Source organism: Oncorhynchus clarkii, chromosome 26 (assembly GCF_045791955.1).
Source record: "Oncorhynchus clarkii lewisi isolate Uvic-CL-2024 chromosome 26, UVic_Ocla_1.0, whole genome shotgun sequence".
NCBI lineage: Eukaryota > Metazoa > Chordata > Actinopteri > Salmoniformes > Salmonidae > Oncorhynchus > Oncorhynchus clarkii.
The window spans coordinates 37,756,077-37,770,757 of NC_092172.1; the positions used below are offsets into that span (position 1 = coordinate 37,756,077).

The 14,681-nt window shown below is 49.2% G+C and overlaps 1 protein-coding gene across 18 annotated transcripts in view; it reads right to left on the reverse strand.

Annotated features, from left to right (window-relative positions):
• Nucleotides 1-14,681, reverse strand: part of LOC139385228 (unconventional myosin-IXAa-like) — a 158,953-nt gene that overhangs the window by 18,000 nt on the left and 126,272 nt on the right. For 16 of the 18 annotated variants that reach the window (XM_071130359.1, XM_071130352.1, XM_071130358.1 and 13 more), the window contains 5 exons: nucleotides 11,441-11,751; nucleotides 8,919-10,808; nucleotides 7,026-7,128; nucleotides 6,384-6,584; nucleotides 5,432-5,535 (listed from right to left, as the gene is read on the reverse strand). In XM_071130359.1, coding sequence (XP_070986460.1) covers nucleotides 5,432-5,535; nucleotides 6,384-6,584; nucleotides 7,026-7,128; nucleotides 8,919-10,808; nucleotides 11,441-11,751 — 2,609 coding nt within the window. The remainder of the gene's footprint in view (nucleotides 1-5,431; nucleotides 5,536-6,383; nucleotides 6,585-7,025; nucleotides 7,129-8,918; nucleotides 10,809-11,440; nucleotides 11,752-14,681) is intronic. The other 2 variants (XM_071130362.1, XM_071130360.1) reach the window with 1 other exon arrangement.

A 14,681-nucleotide genomic window follows, 5' to 3' on the forward strand; every position in this document is an offset into this window, starting at 1 on the left:
TCTAGTCGGCTGGCCCTCGCTACATATTCGTCGCCAGACCCACTGGCTCCAGGTCATCTACAAGTCCATGCTAGGTAAAGCTCCGCCTTATCTCAGTTCACTGGTTACGATGGCAACACCCATCCGTAGCACGCGCTCCAGCAGGTGTATCTCACTGATCATCCCTAAAGCCAACACCTCATTTGGCCGCCTTTCGTTCCAGTTCTCTGCTGCCTGTGACTGGAACGAATTGCAAAAATCGCTGAAGTTGGAGACTTTTATCTCCCTCACCAACTTCAAACATCTGCTATCTGAGCAGCTAACCGATCGCTGCAGCTGTACATAGTCTATTGGTAAATAGCCCACCCATTTTCACCTACCTCATCCCCATACTGTTTTTATTTATTTATTTTTCTGCTCTTTTGCACACCAATATCTCTACCTGTACATAACCATCTGATCATTTATCACTCCAGTGTTAATCTGCATAATTGTAATTATTTGCCTACCTTCTCATGCCTTTTGCACACAATGTATATATAGACTCCCCTTTTTTCTACTGTGTTATTGACTTGTTAATTGTTTACTCCATGTGTAACTCTGTGTTGTCTGTTCACACTGCTATGCCTTATCTTGGCCAGGTCGCAGTTGCAAATGAGAACTTGTTCTCAACTAGCCTACCTGGTTAAATAAAGGTGAAATAAATAAAAATAAAAAAAAATGGGGGGAGAGACAGATCACAGATTCATTAACCCTAATCTGAACCCTGGTGGGGGGAGAGAGATCACAGATTCATTAACCCTAATCTGAACCCTGGTGGGGGTAGAGACGGATCATAGATTAACTCTAGGAGAAACAGATCACAGCTTCATTAACCCTAACCCTGGTGGTAGGAGAGACAGATCACAGCTTCATTAACCCTAACCCTGGTGGTAGGAGAGACAGATCACAGCTTCATTAACCCTAACCCTGGTGGTAGGAGAGACAGATCACAGCTTCATTAACCCTAACCCTGGTGGGAGGAGAGACAGATCGCAGCTTCATTAACCCTAACCCTGGTGGGGGGAGAGATATCACAGCTTCATTAACCCTAACTCTGGTGATAGGAGAGACATATCTCAGCTTCATTAACCCTAACCCTGGTGGGGGGAGAGACAGATCACAGCTTCATTAACCCTAACCTGGCCCCTGGTGGTAGGAGAGACAGATCACAGCTTCATTAACCCTAACCCTGGTGATAGGAGAGGCAGATCACAGCTTCATTAACCCTAACCCTGGTGGTAGGAGAGACAGATCTCAGCTTCATTAACCCTAACCCTGGTGGGGGGAGAGACAGAGCACAGCTTCATTAACCCTAACCCTGGTGGTAGGAGAGACAGATCTCAGCTTCATTAACCCTAACCCTGGTGGGGGAGAGACAGATCACAGCTTCATTAACCCTAACCCTGGTGGGGGGAGAGACAGATCACAGCTTCATTAACCCTAACCTGGCCCCTGGTGGTAGGAGAGACAGATCTCAGCTTCATTAACCCTAACCCTGGTGGGGGAGAGACAGATCACAGCTTCATTAACCCTAACACTGGTGGGGGGAGAGACAGATCACAGCTTCATTAATCCTAACCCTGGTGGTAGGAGAGACAGATCACAGCTTCATTAACCCTAACCCTGGTGGTAGGAGAGACAGATCTCAGCTTCATTAAACCTAACCCTGGTGGTAGGAGAGACAGATCACAGCTTCATTAACCCTAACCTGAACCCTGGTGGTAGGAGAGACAGATCACAGCTTCATTAACCCTAACCCTGGTGGGGGAGAGACAGATCACAGCTTCATTAACCCTAACCCTGGTGGTAGGAGAGACAGATCACAGCTTAATTAATCCTAACCCTGGTGGTAGGAGAGACAGATCACAGCTTCATTAACTCTAACCCTGGTGGTAGGAGAAACAGATCACAGCTTCATTAACCCTAACCCTGGTGGTAGGAGAGACAGATCACAGCTTCATTAACCCTAACCCTGGTGGTAGGAGAGACAGATCTCAGCTTCATTAACGCTAAACCTGGTGGTAGGAGAGACAGATCACAGCTTCATTAACCCTACCCTGAACCCTGGTGGTAGGAGAGACAGATCACAGCTTCATTTAACCCTAACCTGAACCCTGGTGGTAGGAGAGACAGATCACAGCTTCATTAACCCTAACCCTGGTGGTAGGAGAGACAGATCACAGCTTCATTAACCCTAACCCTGGTGATAGGAGAGACAGATCTCAGCTTCATTAACACTAACCCTGGTGGGGGGAGAGACAGATCGCAGCTTCATTAACCCTAACCCTGGTGGGGGGAGAGATATCACAGCTTCATTAACCCTAACTCTGGTGATAGGAGAGACAGATCTCAGCTTCATTAACCCTAACCCTGGTGGGGGGAGAGACAGATCACAGCTTCATTAACCCTAACCTGAACCCTGGTGGTAGGAGAGACAGATCACAGCTTCATTAACCCTAACCCTGGTGATAGGAGAGACAGATCACAGCTTCATTAACCCTAACCCTGGTGATAGGAGAGACAGATCACAGCTTCATTAACCCTAACCCTGGTGGTAGGAGAGACAGATCTCAGCTTCATTAATCCTAACCCTGGTGGTAGGAGAGACAGATCACAGCTTCATTAACCCTAACCCTGGTGGTAGGAGAGACAGATCTCAGCTTCATTAACCCTAACCCTGGTGGTAGGAGAGACAGATCTCAGCTTCATTAACCCTAACCCTGGTGGTAGGAGAGACAGATTACAGCTTCATTAACCCTAACCTGAACCCTGGTGGTAGGAGAGACAGATCTCAGCTTCATTAACCCTAACCCTGGTGGGGGGAGAGACAGATCACAGCTTCATTAACCCTAACCCTGGTGGTAGGAGAGACAGATCACAGCTTCATTAATCCTAACCCTGGTGGTAGGAGAGACAGATCACAGCTTCATTAACTCTAACCCTGGTGGTAGGAGAGACAGATCACAGCTTCATTAACCCTAACCCTGGTGGTAGGAGAGACAGATCACAGCTTCATTAACCCTAACCCTGGTGGTAGGAGAGACAGATCTCAGCTTCATTAACCCTAACCCTGGTGGTAGGAGAGACAGATCACAGCTTCATTAACCCTACCCTGAACCCTGGTGGTAGGAGAGACGGATCACAGCTTCATTTAACCCTAACCTGAACCCTGGTGGTAGGAGAGACAGATCACAGCTTCATTAACCCTAACCTGAACCCTGATTGTAGGAGAGACAGATCACAGCTTCATTAACCCTAACCCTGGTGGTAGGAGAGACAGATCACAGCTTCATTAACCCTAACCCTGGTGGTAGGAGAGACAGATCTCAGCTTTATTAACCCTAACCCTGGTGGTAGGAGAGACAGATCACAGCTCCATTAACCCTAACCTGAACCCTGGTGGTAGGAGAGACAGATCACAGCTTCATTAACCCTAACCCTGGTGGTAGGAGAGACAGATCACAGCTTCATTAACCCTAACCCTGGTGGGGGGAGAGACAGATCACAGCTTCATTAACCCTAACCCTGGTGGTAGGAGAGACAGATCACAGCTTCATTAACCCTAACCCTGGTGGTAGGAGAGACAGATCTCAGCTTTATTAACCCTAACCCTGGTGGTAGGAGAGACAGATCACAGCTCCATTAACCCTAACCTGAACCCTGGTGGTAGGAGAGACAGATCACAGCTTCATTAACCCTAACCCTGGTGGTAGGAGAGACAGATCACAGCTTCATTAACCCTAACCCTGGTGGGGGGAGAGACAGATCACAGCTTCATTAACCCTAACCCTGGTGGGGGGAGAGACAGATCACAGCTTCATTAACCCTAACCCTGGTGGGGGGAGAGACAGATCACAGCTTCATTAATCCTAACCCTGGTGGTAGGAGAGACAGATCAGAGCTTCATTAACCCTAACCCTGGTGGTAGGAGAGACAGATCACAGCTTCATTAACCCTAACCCTGGTGATAGGAGAGACAGATCACAGCTTCATTAACCCTAACCCTGGTGATAGGAGAGACAGATCACAGCTTCATTAACCCTAACCCTGGTGGTAGGAGAGACAGATCACAGCTTCATTAACCCTAACCCTGGTGGTAGGAGAGACAGATCACAGCTTCATTAACCCTAACCCTGGTGGTAGGAGAGACAGATCTCAGCTTCATTAACCCTAACCCTGGTGGTAGGAGAGACAGATCACAGCTTCATTAACCCTACCCTGAACCCTGGTGGTAGGAGAGACAGATCACAGCTTCATTAACCCTAACCTGAACCCTGGTGGTAGGAGAGACAGATCACAGCTTCATTAACCCTAACCTGAACCCTGGTGGTAGGAGAGACAGATCACAGCTTCATTAACCCTAACCCTGGTGGTAGGAGAGACAGATCACAGCTTCATTAACCCTAACCCTGGTGGTAGGAGAGACAGATCTCAGCTTTATTAACCCTAACCCTGGTGGTAGGAGAGACAGATCACAGCTTCATTAACCCTAACCTGAACCCTGGTGCCATGAGAGACAGATCACAGCTTCATTAACCCTAACCCTGGTGATAGGAGAAACATATCACAGCTTCATTAACCCTAACCTGAACCCTAACAGCACATGGCTTGAAATCACAGCTTGACACAGTTGGAGATCCAACCTTCATAATCCTCCAAAAGCAAACCCATGTCCACCATTTCTATTGAGTATTGACTACTTTAGATTATTATTGAGGAATCGAACCAAGAAATCAAGTGAGGCTATCAAGCCTCTCTACCTCACAAAACATTAAGGAACACCTGCTCTTTCCATGAGACTGACTGGGTGAATCCAAGTGAAAGTTATGATCCCTTATTGATGTCATTTGTTTAATCCACTTCAATCAGTGTAGATGAAGGGGAGGAGACAGGTTAAAGGATTTTTAAGCCTAGAGATAATTTAGACAAAAATTGTGTATGTGGTGCCATTTAGAGGGTGAATGGGCAAGACAAAAGATGTAAGTGCCTTTGAATGGGGTATGGTAGTAGGTGCCAGGGTGGTCAGTTTGAGTGTGTCAAGAACTGCAACGCTGCTGGGTTTTTCACGCTCAACAGTTTCCCACGTGTATCAAGAATGGTCCACCACCCAAAGGACATCCAGCCAACTTGACACAACTGTGGGAAGCATTGGAGTCAACATGGGCCAGTATCTCTGTCAACATGGGCCAGCATCCCTGTCAACATGGGCCAGCATCCCTGTCAACATGGGCTGGCATCCCTGTGGAACACTTTCAACACTTTGTAGAGTCAATGCCCTGACGAATTGAGGCTGTTCTGAGGGCAAAAGGGAGGGATGCAACTCAACATTAGGAAGATGTTCGTAATGTTTTGTACACTCAGTGTATACTGTATTAAAATGACTACAATGGACACCATGATAGGAACAAACCTTCCATCTGACTGGGCGTTCTTGCGTATCGTGTCAACTTTGGCCAGATCTCCAGATGACATGGCCTTATGTATCTTCTTCTGTTCCTCAGAGCTGGTGGAAGGCTGAAACACCAATGAATGACACAATGTCAATGACATCATACATAAATAGATATGACAGTTAAAAGAGACTTTTCAATATCTACAGTACTAACTGAAGTCGTGTTACTCTACATCTACGTTTTCCTATCTCACAGGAGACAGGAGGATTTCCCCCCACGCCAGTAGATGGCAGTACAACAATGGATTCCTTGACAAAATGTAGCACTTCTACTAGCCTGAGTTGTCAGTTTTACTCAAGTCTAACATTATTCAACACTGTCTATAGCTCACAGTTTTTCACTAGCATACCTGACTAGCAGTATAGCTAACATGGATAGCCAGATAGCACAATAAAGACAGTTTATGTTACGCTGAAGTAAAGAGGTCAGGAATGTGTGTTAATTAATCATCAGGGAGGAAGGTCAAGGTTGAGCGATGACCTTCAACCCAGGATCCCAGGGTTCGGTCAGAGAGCAGGGCTACTGGTGAGAAGAGAAAGCTAACAGGCTAACAAGCTACAGTAACACATGCCATGGCTGATTATGCTGACAGAGAGGAAAAAGGAGAAGGAGAGTATCACTTCTGGGCTGTGAAGAAGTGAGGAGACAGGCTAAGTTAGGCTAGAACCTTCATCGGGTTTTAAAGAGAAGAGTGTGTTAGCATCGTTGAAACAGTTTATGCTCGGAGGAAAAGGAAAAATCTAGTTAAAGCGTAGGTTGTTTTAGTTGAGTTGCTCGGTAGCGCAGGTCTACCCAGCCAGTGCTGAAGAGGGTTAACAGCAGGGAAAAAAGATGGCCGTCCCAATGTGAACTTCTATTAGTTGAATTGGGGTGTAGGCCGAGGTTTAGGTATGGGTCTGTTTTCTTTACCATCTCTGAGTCACTGAAACACTCAAAGGAATCCTGTTTAGGGATGGTTGGGGAGTAGGGGGGAGGGGAGGAGAGGGGGGGCTTTCCGTCGTACTCGTCCTCCTCCGACTCGCCCCCCAGCGAGGAGGTCGGCGTGCGGGTCAGAAAGTCAGAGCGTGTCCGAGCCATGCGGGCTTTCTTTCTGTGGCCCGCCCTGTTGACCTGGTTGACCAAAAACGATATAACAACAGTTGAAACACACTCACAAACAGGCCAATGAACGCTGCTTTCCTCTTTAGGACCTGTGGATACTAGACAGGGTCTTGGATGCCCCGATGTTTCCCTTTCCTGCAACTTTCTCTCTGTGTGGCCATCTTTTTATTCCGTCGGTCTCTCGCTCTCTAAGATGTCTTTTTTAAATGAACCTTTATTTAACTTGGAAAGTCAGCTAAGAAAACATTCTTATTTTATAATGATGGCCAACCCCGACCAAACCCTCCCCTAACCTGGACGACGCTGCTCCATATGTAAACACATGCAAACCCTCAGAACACATACAGAAACACACACACAATATGTATTTATCAGTCTGATTATTTGATATGGACATGCAAATACACACACACATTATGACAAATGCTACCGGTTCTGCCATTCACTCACCTCCTGTGTTCTCAGTCCTATGGTGGGCTTGGTGCTTGAGGAGGGGCCCTCTTTTGGGACTGCTACAGGCTTCTCTTGATTGACAGGCTTCTCCTTGTCAAACCTAAAACATATAGAGTCATTGAGTCAGGGAATGAAGAGGGGGTTAAAGCTGCAATATGTAGCTTTTAGAGCGACCTGACCAACTTCACATAGATATGTGAATTATAGATCTGTCATTCTCATTGAAAGCAAGTCTAATAAGTGGTAGATCGGTTCTATGTGCACTATTTCTATGCTTTCGTATTGCATCTTTTACTTTGGGTTTTGTACACCAGCTTCAAACAGCTGAAAAGACAATATTTTTGGTTATGGAAAATATATTTCACAGCGGTTTAGATGATACAATGATTCTCTACAATAAGAGTTATTGTTGTCATAATCTGAAATTAGGCAAACTATTAGCGATTTCTGCATATTGTACCTTTAAGTTTCTGTGAAATAGTAAATAATTATTCCAAACCAATCAATTCTCAAGCAACACTTATTTTTCTGATGTTTTAAAAAAAAACTTCTATAACCTTTATGTGAACTATGCATCTATTAGGGCTCTTGGTTTCTTTTCAGAGGTTAAGAATGATGTATGACATACGTTTTTAGGAATAATCTCCCATGTGTATCAATGTCTAGTTGGGTAGTTAAAGCCCTTACAGTACATGATAACTCCATGTAGTTGGGTAGTTAAGGCCCCTACAGTACATGATAACTCCATGTCTAGTTGGGTAGTTAAGGTACCTACAGTACATGATAACTCCATGTGTAGTTGGCTGGTAAAGGTACCTACAGTACATGATAACTCCATGTGTAGTTGGCTGGTAAAGGTACCTACAGTACATGATAACTCCATGTGTAGTTGGCTGGTAAAGGTACCTACAGTACATGATAACTCCATGTCTAGTTGGCTGGTAAAGGTACCTACAGTACATGATAACTCCATGTGTAGTTGGGTAGGTAAGGCCCTTACAGTACATGATAACTCCATGTGTAGTTGGGTAGTTAAGGCCCTTACAGTACATGATAACTCCATGTGTAGTTGGCTGGTAAAGGTACCTACAGTACATGATAACTCCATGTCTAGTTGGCTGGTAAAGGTACCTACAGTACATGATAACTCCATGTCTAGTTGGGTAGTTAGGGCCCTTATAGTACATGATAACTCCATGTCTAGTTGGGTAGTTCAGGCCCTTACAATACATGATAACTCCATGTGTAGTTGGGTAGTTAAGGCCCTTACAGTACATGATAACTCCATGTCTAGTTGGGTAGTTCAGGCCCTTACAGTACATGATAACTCCATGTGTAGTTGGGTGGTTAAGGCCCTTACAGTACATGATAACTCCATGTCTAGTTGGGTAGTTCAGGCCCTTACAGTACATGATAACTCCATGTGTAGTTGGGTAGTTAAGGCCCTTACAGTACATGATAACTCCATGTCTAGTTGGGTAGTTCAGGCCCTTACAGTACATGATAACTCCATGTGTAGTTGGGTAGTTAAGGCCCTTACAGTACATGATAACTCCATGTCTAGTTGGGTAGTTAAGGCCCTTACAGTACATGATAACTCCATGTGTAGTTGGGTAGTTAAGGCCCTTACAGTACATGATAACTCCATGTGTAGTTGGGTAGTTAAGGCCCTTACAGTACATGATAACTCCATGTCTAGTTGGGTAGTTAAGGCCCTTACAGTACATGATAACTCCATGTAGTTGGGTAGTTAAGGTACCTACAGTACATGATTACTCCATGTCTAGTTGGCTGGTAAAGGTACCTACAGTACATGATAACTCCATGTGTAGTTGGGTAATTAAGGTCCTTACAGTACATGATAACTCCATAGCTGGATTCAATACTCACTTAGAGAACGCCACTCTGTCTTTGGGCGCAAAGAAGATGTTTTCCGACATGTCAGTCATGCTGATGCTGGTGCCCTGATTAGCTGGGGCCTTCTTGGGAACCCTCCCTCTGGCTCCTCCTCCCCCGCCCTCTCTGGACTCCAGGGTCAAATTCGGCGCCCAGCCATCCGCAATAGGTCTCCCATCCCTGGTCTTTGTTTTGGGGGCTGAGGGAGGTGGAGGGAGCCGGGCCTGGTTGGGCTGGGCCTTGTTGGGCTCAGGATGGGGCATGGGGACACTCTGGGTGTCCATCGGCCCAGGAGGAGAGAGGTATGCGTGGGCAGCGGACACAGACTGGGTCCTCGAGGGTGGAGCCAGAGCCGGGGCTCTCTCGATGAGAAGGGAGCTGGGTCTAAGGGGCCTGGTAGATGTAGCTGCGGTTGCACTCCTGTCTTGGGGGGGCCCTCCCTGCCTGCTCTGCTGGATCCTGACCAGGGCTTCACCCCTCTGCTTCTCCAACAGTTCCCTCTCGTGCTGGGCGAAGTGGTGCCGCTGTCTCTCCAGAACCTCCTTCTGCTTCCGGATCTGGTCCATCATCTCCCGCTCGTTCTGCTGCTGCAGGTGCCGCTGCCTCTCCTCCTTTTCCTCGTTCAGTCGTTCCAGCTTCTCCAGGACCAACTGGTTGGCAGCCGGGACAGGGGTGGGGCCAGACATGGGGATGACTGGGGCGGGATCTAGTGGTGGAACGGGTGCAGGGACTGGTAGCCGTGGCGATGAAGGGGATTCGCCGGTTTGTGCCGACCCGTCACGAACCTCTACAGGGGGAAGACGAACGACGGCACCACCGAGCTCCTCCTGATCCAGGGGGGTTTCCTTCTGCATGCTGATGACCACAACCACGGGTCGCCGTGACAATTCCCGCCTTTGTTTGATTGACTTGAGCTGCTTGGTGACGATGGTGGTACTAGTGGTATCGGTCTCGAGGGGCCGCGAAGAGTCATCGCCAAGACGATGGGTGATGACCAAGCTGCCATCAGTTGACGGGACGTAAAAGGTAGGGAGGTAGTTCTCTATCTTGGGCGGAGGTGGAGAGGCGGCAGCTGGTTCTAGCTTGGCCTGACTCTGACTGTTTGGAGGTGGGGAGGCGTCATCGGACACAGAAGCCCTGGGAGGCTCCTTCGACACGAGGCTGACCTCCGGGGCCTGCTCCAGCTGCACTTCAGAAGAGAGGGGGGAACCAAGCTCCTCCTCGTCCGCCAAAGGTGCACTCTCCCTGAGTATCTCGTCATCCATGCTGAGTAGCTCGAAGCTGCCCTTGGAGCTCTGGCTGTCGGGGGTTCCGGGTCCCTGGGGGGAGCGGCGAGGAGGGGTGGTGGTGGGGGCCAGCTCGGCCGACCAGCGCCTCTCTTCAGAGGGGGACGAGGCCCCACCACTGCCTGTGGCCCGCACCTTGAGCAGCTCCAGGCTGAACTTGGCCTGCTCCAGCTCCCTCATCCTCCGGCTCTCCCTCTTGGCCCTGGTGGTCCTCTGGCAGGGCTCGTCCAGGGTCCTGGTCCTCTCTCTCACCACCACAGCGGCTGTCGACGAAACTGGCGGTGGTTCCGACTGGGCCCTACCTGAGCTCTCTGCGGCCCTCGCCACTCCTCCCTCACCTCCTATTTCTACACCTCGTCCCTCTTTCACCCTCTCCTCCTGGCTGTTCAGTCTCTGGAGGCTCTTTTCCCGCTCCTTGTATGAGCGGTCCTCCCATGTGCTCAGGTCCAGGCCCATGATCCTCACTGGCAGATCGTCTTCTTCTGGCGAGAGGCGCGTCTGTCCATTCTGCAGCAGCTGCTGCTGCTGTTGTTGACTCTCTCTCTCCCTCAGCCTCTGCTCTTTCTCCCTCAGTCTCTGCTCCTTCAAATGCCCGAAGCTGTCAATCAAGGAGGCATGGTTACAGCTAAACCAATCACAAGGCAACACCACACCTTCATTGAGTCTTAATTCCTTGTTCCTTGACACAAGACAGACTAGACACTTAAAAACATATCACAGTCTTCCTGTTGAATGTGTGAACTCAAAGTGGCAGCCTTAATGGGAGAATGTCCTCCTCTAGCTCAGCTGACTGTTGCTACTTTGTTCTGGGTGTTTATGTAACAACATTATCTGAACAGGAGACTTTTCAGCTGGCAGGCCATGAATACGAGCACGTCACCAGTTACGACTGGACGTGGAGGAGGATTGGATATAGAATTATGACCAATAAGTACAGTGAATTAACTTTGCAGCAATTTCCAATCTCATTGCAAGAATGTTTCCATCAATGAGTTGAAGTTATGGAGGCATGGAAGTTCAGATGGTCTTCTGTGGCTACACTGCCTTCATCAAATGTTCCATGGCTTTTCATATTGATTTCCATAATGATTCATAAGCATCCAGAAACAGTAATGAAGCAAGCTCAGCTGCAGATAGAAATGTAATATGTAGAACAGACTATTCACTCTCATGTCATGTGGGGAACCACGTCTGCTCTAAAACTTTCTGCAACACTTCACATTAGTTTACCTCTGTCTGGCCAGGTAGCCTTTGCCCACTGCCTGTAGCAGCGTCATGGTGCCACGCAGTCGCAGGTAGGCCTCTCTGGCCATGTGGCAGCGCCAGGCTGTCTGGATGGCGAGTGCCGCCCCCTCCCGTTCTCGCCGCTTCAGCAACGCCCTCCACTCCCTCTGCAGCAGCAGGGCCGCCTCCCGCCACAGCCCGAACCTCCAGCGCTCCTTGTACCCCCGCCAAGCTGTCTGGATGCACAAGGCTGCCCCCTCCTGGATGCTTGGGTCGTAGTCATCCTCCTGCTTGGACTGGTAGGCACGCCACCATTTCTGTGTGAGGGGAAGTATTTTTTAAATTTAACCTTTATTTAACTAGGCAAGTCAGTTAAGAACAAATTCTAATTTACAATGACAGCCTACCCCGGCCAAACCCGGACGACGCTGTAGGTGAGATCAGGCCTGTGGATGTTACCGCATTTATAGTATGATGGAATTTATTACGTTTATTGGATTTGAGTCCATTCCTCTGTAGCAAAGTCCAATCCCGAATCCCCCCCCCCCCCTCCCCTCCCCTTATGCCCTTGTGGAGATCTGATTAGGTAAAAATTCCATCAAGCCAATCAGATAGCAAGGTGGAGCTATTACCATGTTGCTTACACCTATTCAATCCTCTCAGATTTCCACAAGTGCATAGAGGCTAGGAGGCTGGGTGTGTTAGGGGGGCTTAGCCGTATTAGGAGAGCCTGGGGGGCTAGGTGTGTTAGGGGGATTAGTAGTATTAGGAGGGCCTGGGGGGCTAGGAGGCTAGGTGTGTTAGGGGGCTTAGCAGTATTAGGAGGGCCTGGGGGGCTAGGAGGCTAGGTGTGTTAGGGGGCTTAGCAGTATTAGGAGGGCCTGGGGGGCTAGGAGGCTAGGTGTGTTAGGGGGGCTTAGCCGTATTAGGAGAGCCTGGGGGGCTAGGTGTGTTAGGGGGATTAGTAGTATTAGGAGGGCCTGGGGGGCTAGGAGGCTAGGTGTGTTAGGGGGCTTAGCAGTATTAGGAGGGCCTGGGGGGCTAGGTGTGTTAGGGGGGCTTAGCGGTATTAGGAGAGCCTGGGGGGCTAGGTGTGTTAGGGGGCTTAGTAGTATTAGGAGGGCCTGGGGGGCTAGGAGGCTAGGTGTGTTAGGGGGGCTTAGCAGTATTAGGAGGGCCTGGGGGGCTAGGAGGCTAGGTGTGTTGGGGGGGCTTAGCAGTATTAGGAAAGCCTGGGGGGCTAGGTGTGTTATGGGGGCTTAGCAGTATTAGGAGAGCCTGGGAGGCTAGGAGTGTTAGGGGGGCTTGGCGATATTAGGAGGGCCAGGAGGCTAGGTGTGTTAGGGGGCTTAGCGGTATTAGGAGGGCCTGGGGGGCTAGGAGTGTTAGGGGGGCTTAGCAGTATTAGGAGGGCCTGGGGGGCTAGGAGGCTAGGTGTGTTAGGGGGGCTTAGCAGTATTAGGAAAGCCTGGGGGGCTAGGTGTGTTATGGGGGCTTAGCAGTATTAGGAGAGCCTGGGAGGCTAGGAGTGTTAGGGGGGCTTAGCGATATTAGGAGGGCCAGGAGACTAGGTGTGTTAGGGGGCTTAGCGGTATTAGGAGGGCCTGGGGGGCTAGGAGGCTAGGTGTTTAGGGGGCTTAGCGGTATTAGGAGAGCCTGGGGGGCTAGGTGTGTTAGGGGGCTTAGTAGTATTAGGAGGGCCTGGGGGGCTAGGAGGCTAGGTGTGTTAGGGGGGCTTAGCGGTATTAGGAGAGCCTGGGGGGCTAGGTGTTAGGGGGCTTAGTAGTATTAGGAGGGCCTGGGGGGCTAGGTGTGTTAGGGGGCTTAGCAGTATTAGGAGGGCCTGGGGGGCTAGGAGGCTAGGTGTTTAGGGGGCTTAGCGGTTATAGGAGGGCCTGGGGGCTAGGAGGCTAGGTGTGTTAGGGGGGCTTAGCAGTATTAGGAAAGCCTGGGGGGCTAGGTGTGTTATGGGGGCTTAGCAGTATTAGGAGGGCCTGGGGGGCTAGGAGTTTAGGGGGCTTAGCGGTATTAGGAGGGCCTGGGGGGCTAGGTGTGTTAGGGGGCTTAGCAGTATTAGGAGGGCCTGGGGGGCTAGGAGGCTAGGTGTTTAGGGGGCTTAGCGGTATTAGGAGGGCCTGGGGGCTAGGAGGCTAGGTGTGTTAGGGGGGCTTAGCAGTATTAGGAAAGCCTGGGGGGCTAGGTGTGTTATGGGGGCTTAGTAGTATTAGGAGGGCCTGGGGGGCTAGGAGGCTAGGTGTGTTAGGGGGCTTAGCAGTATTAGGAGGGCCTGGGGGGCTAGGAGGCTAGGTGTGTTAGGGGGCTTAGCAGTATTAGGAGGGCCTGGGGGGCTAGGAGGCTAGGTGTGTTAGGGGGGCTTAGCAGTATTAGGAGAGCCTGGGGGGCTAGGTGTGTTAGGGGGCTTAGCAGTATTAGGAGGGCCTGGGGGGCTAGGAGGCTAGGTGTGTTAGGGGGCTTAGCAGTATTAGGAGGGCCTGGGGGCCTAGGAGGCTTGGTGTGTTAGGGGGCTTAGCAGTATTAGGAGGGCCTGGGGGGCTAGGAGGGGCTGGGATTTGGCACTACTGTATAAAATAATGTTTAGTATAGTCAGGGAAAATGTTGTCAAAACAGGACACAAAGCTATCCAAACTTGGATGACTACACAGAGAGCAAAAGCAGGCTCAGCAGAGATAAAAGAAATGCATGAACTGTTTGACAGACCTTTTGTTCTCCTGCTCTGGGAACATTATCACAACTCCTCCATAAGATACTTTATTTCCTTTTGTTAGCTCTCTCCCTCAGTCTCTGGCTATTAACACTTCTACCCATTGATTGGATTTATTTTTATTTTCAACCAGACAAAGCCAAAACACCAGAGTCTCTTTCCAAAGGACCAATTAGGTGGTTCCAGTGTGAACAGATATAATACGAGGCCCTCTCCAAGCAGGGAAGGGAGAAGTGTTGAACAGGGAAACATTCAAGGGTGAAAGGCGGGGTAACAAGGGTAGATGCCCTGATCCACTTTGTTCATTTTGTGTTTCATTTCTTTTATACTGTTTTTCACACTGTGTATTCATTTACTGTATTCTTCACATATCTCTTTCTAATATGTCTACTACTGAACATTGCATTTTGTTACACTGTTTATTTACACTGAATATCTATATACTGGATTCCTGACATAGCTCACTGTAATATATCTACTGCTGTACATATTCTTAAGTAGATATTTTAGGTGTAAATACAGATT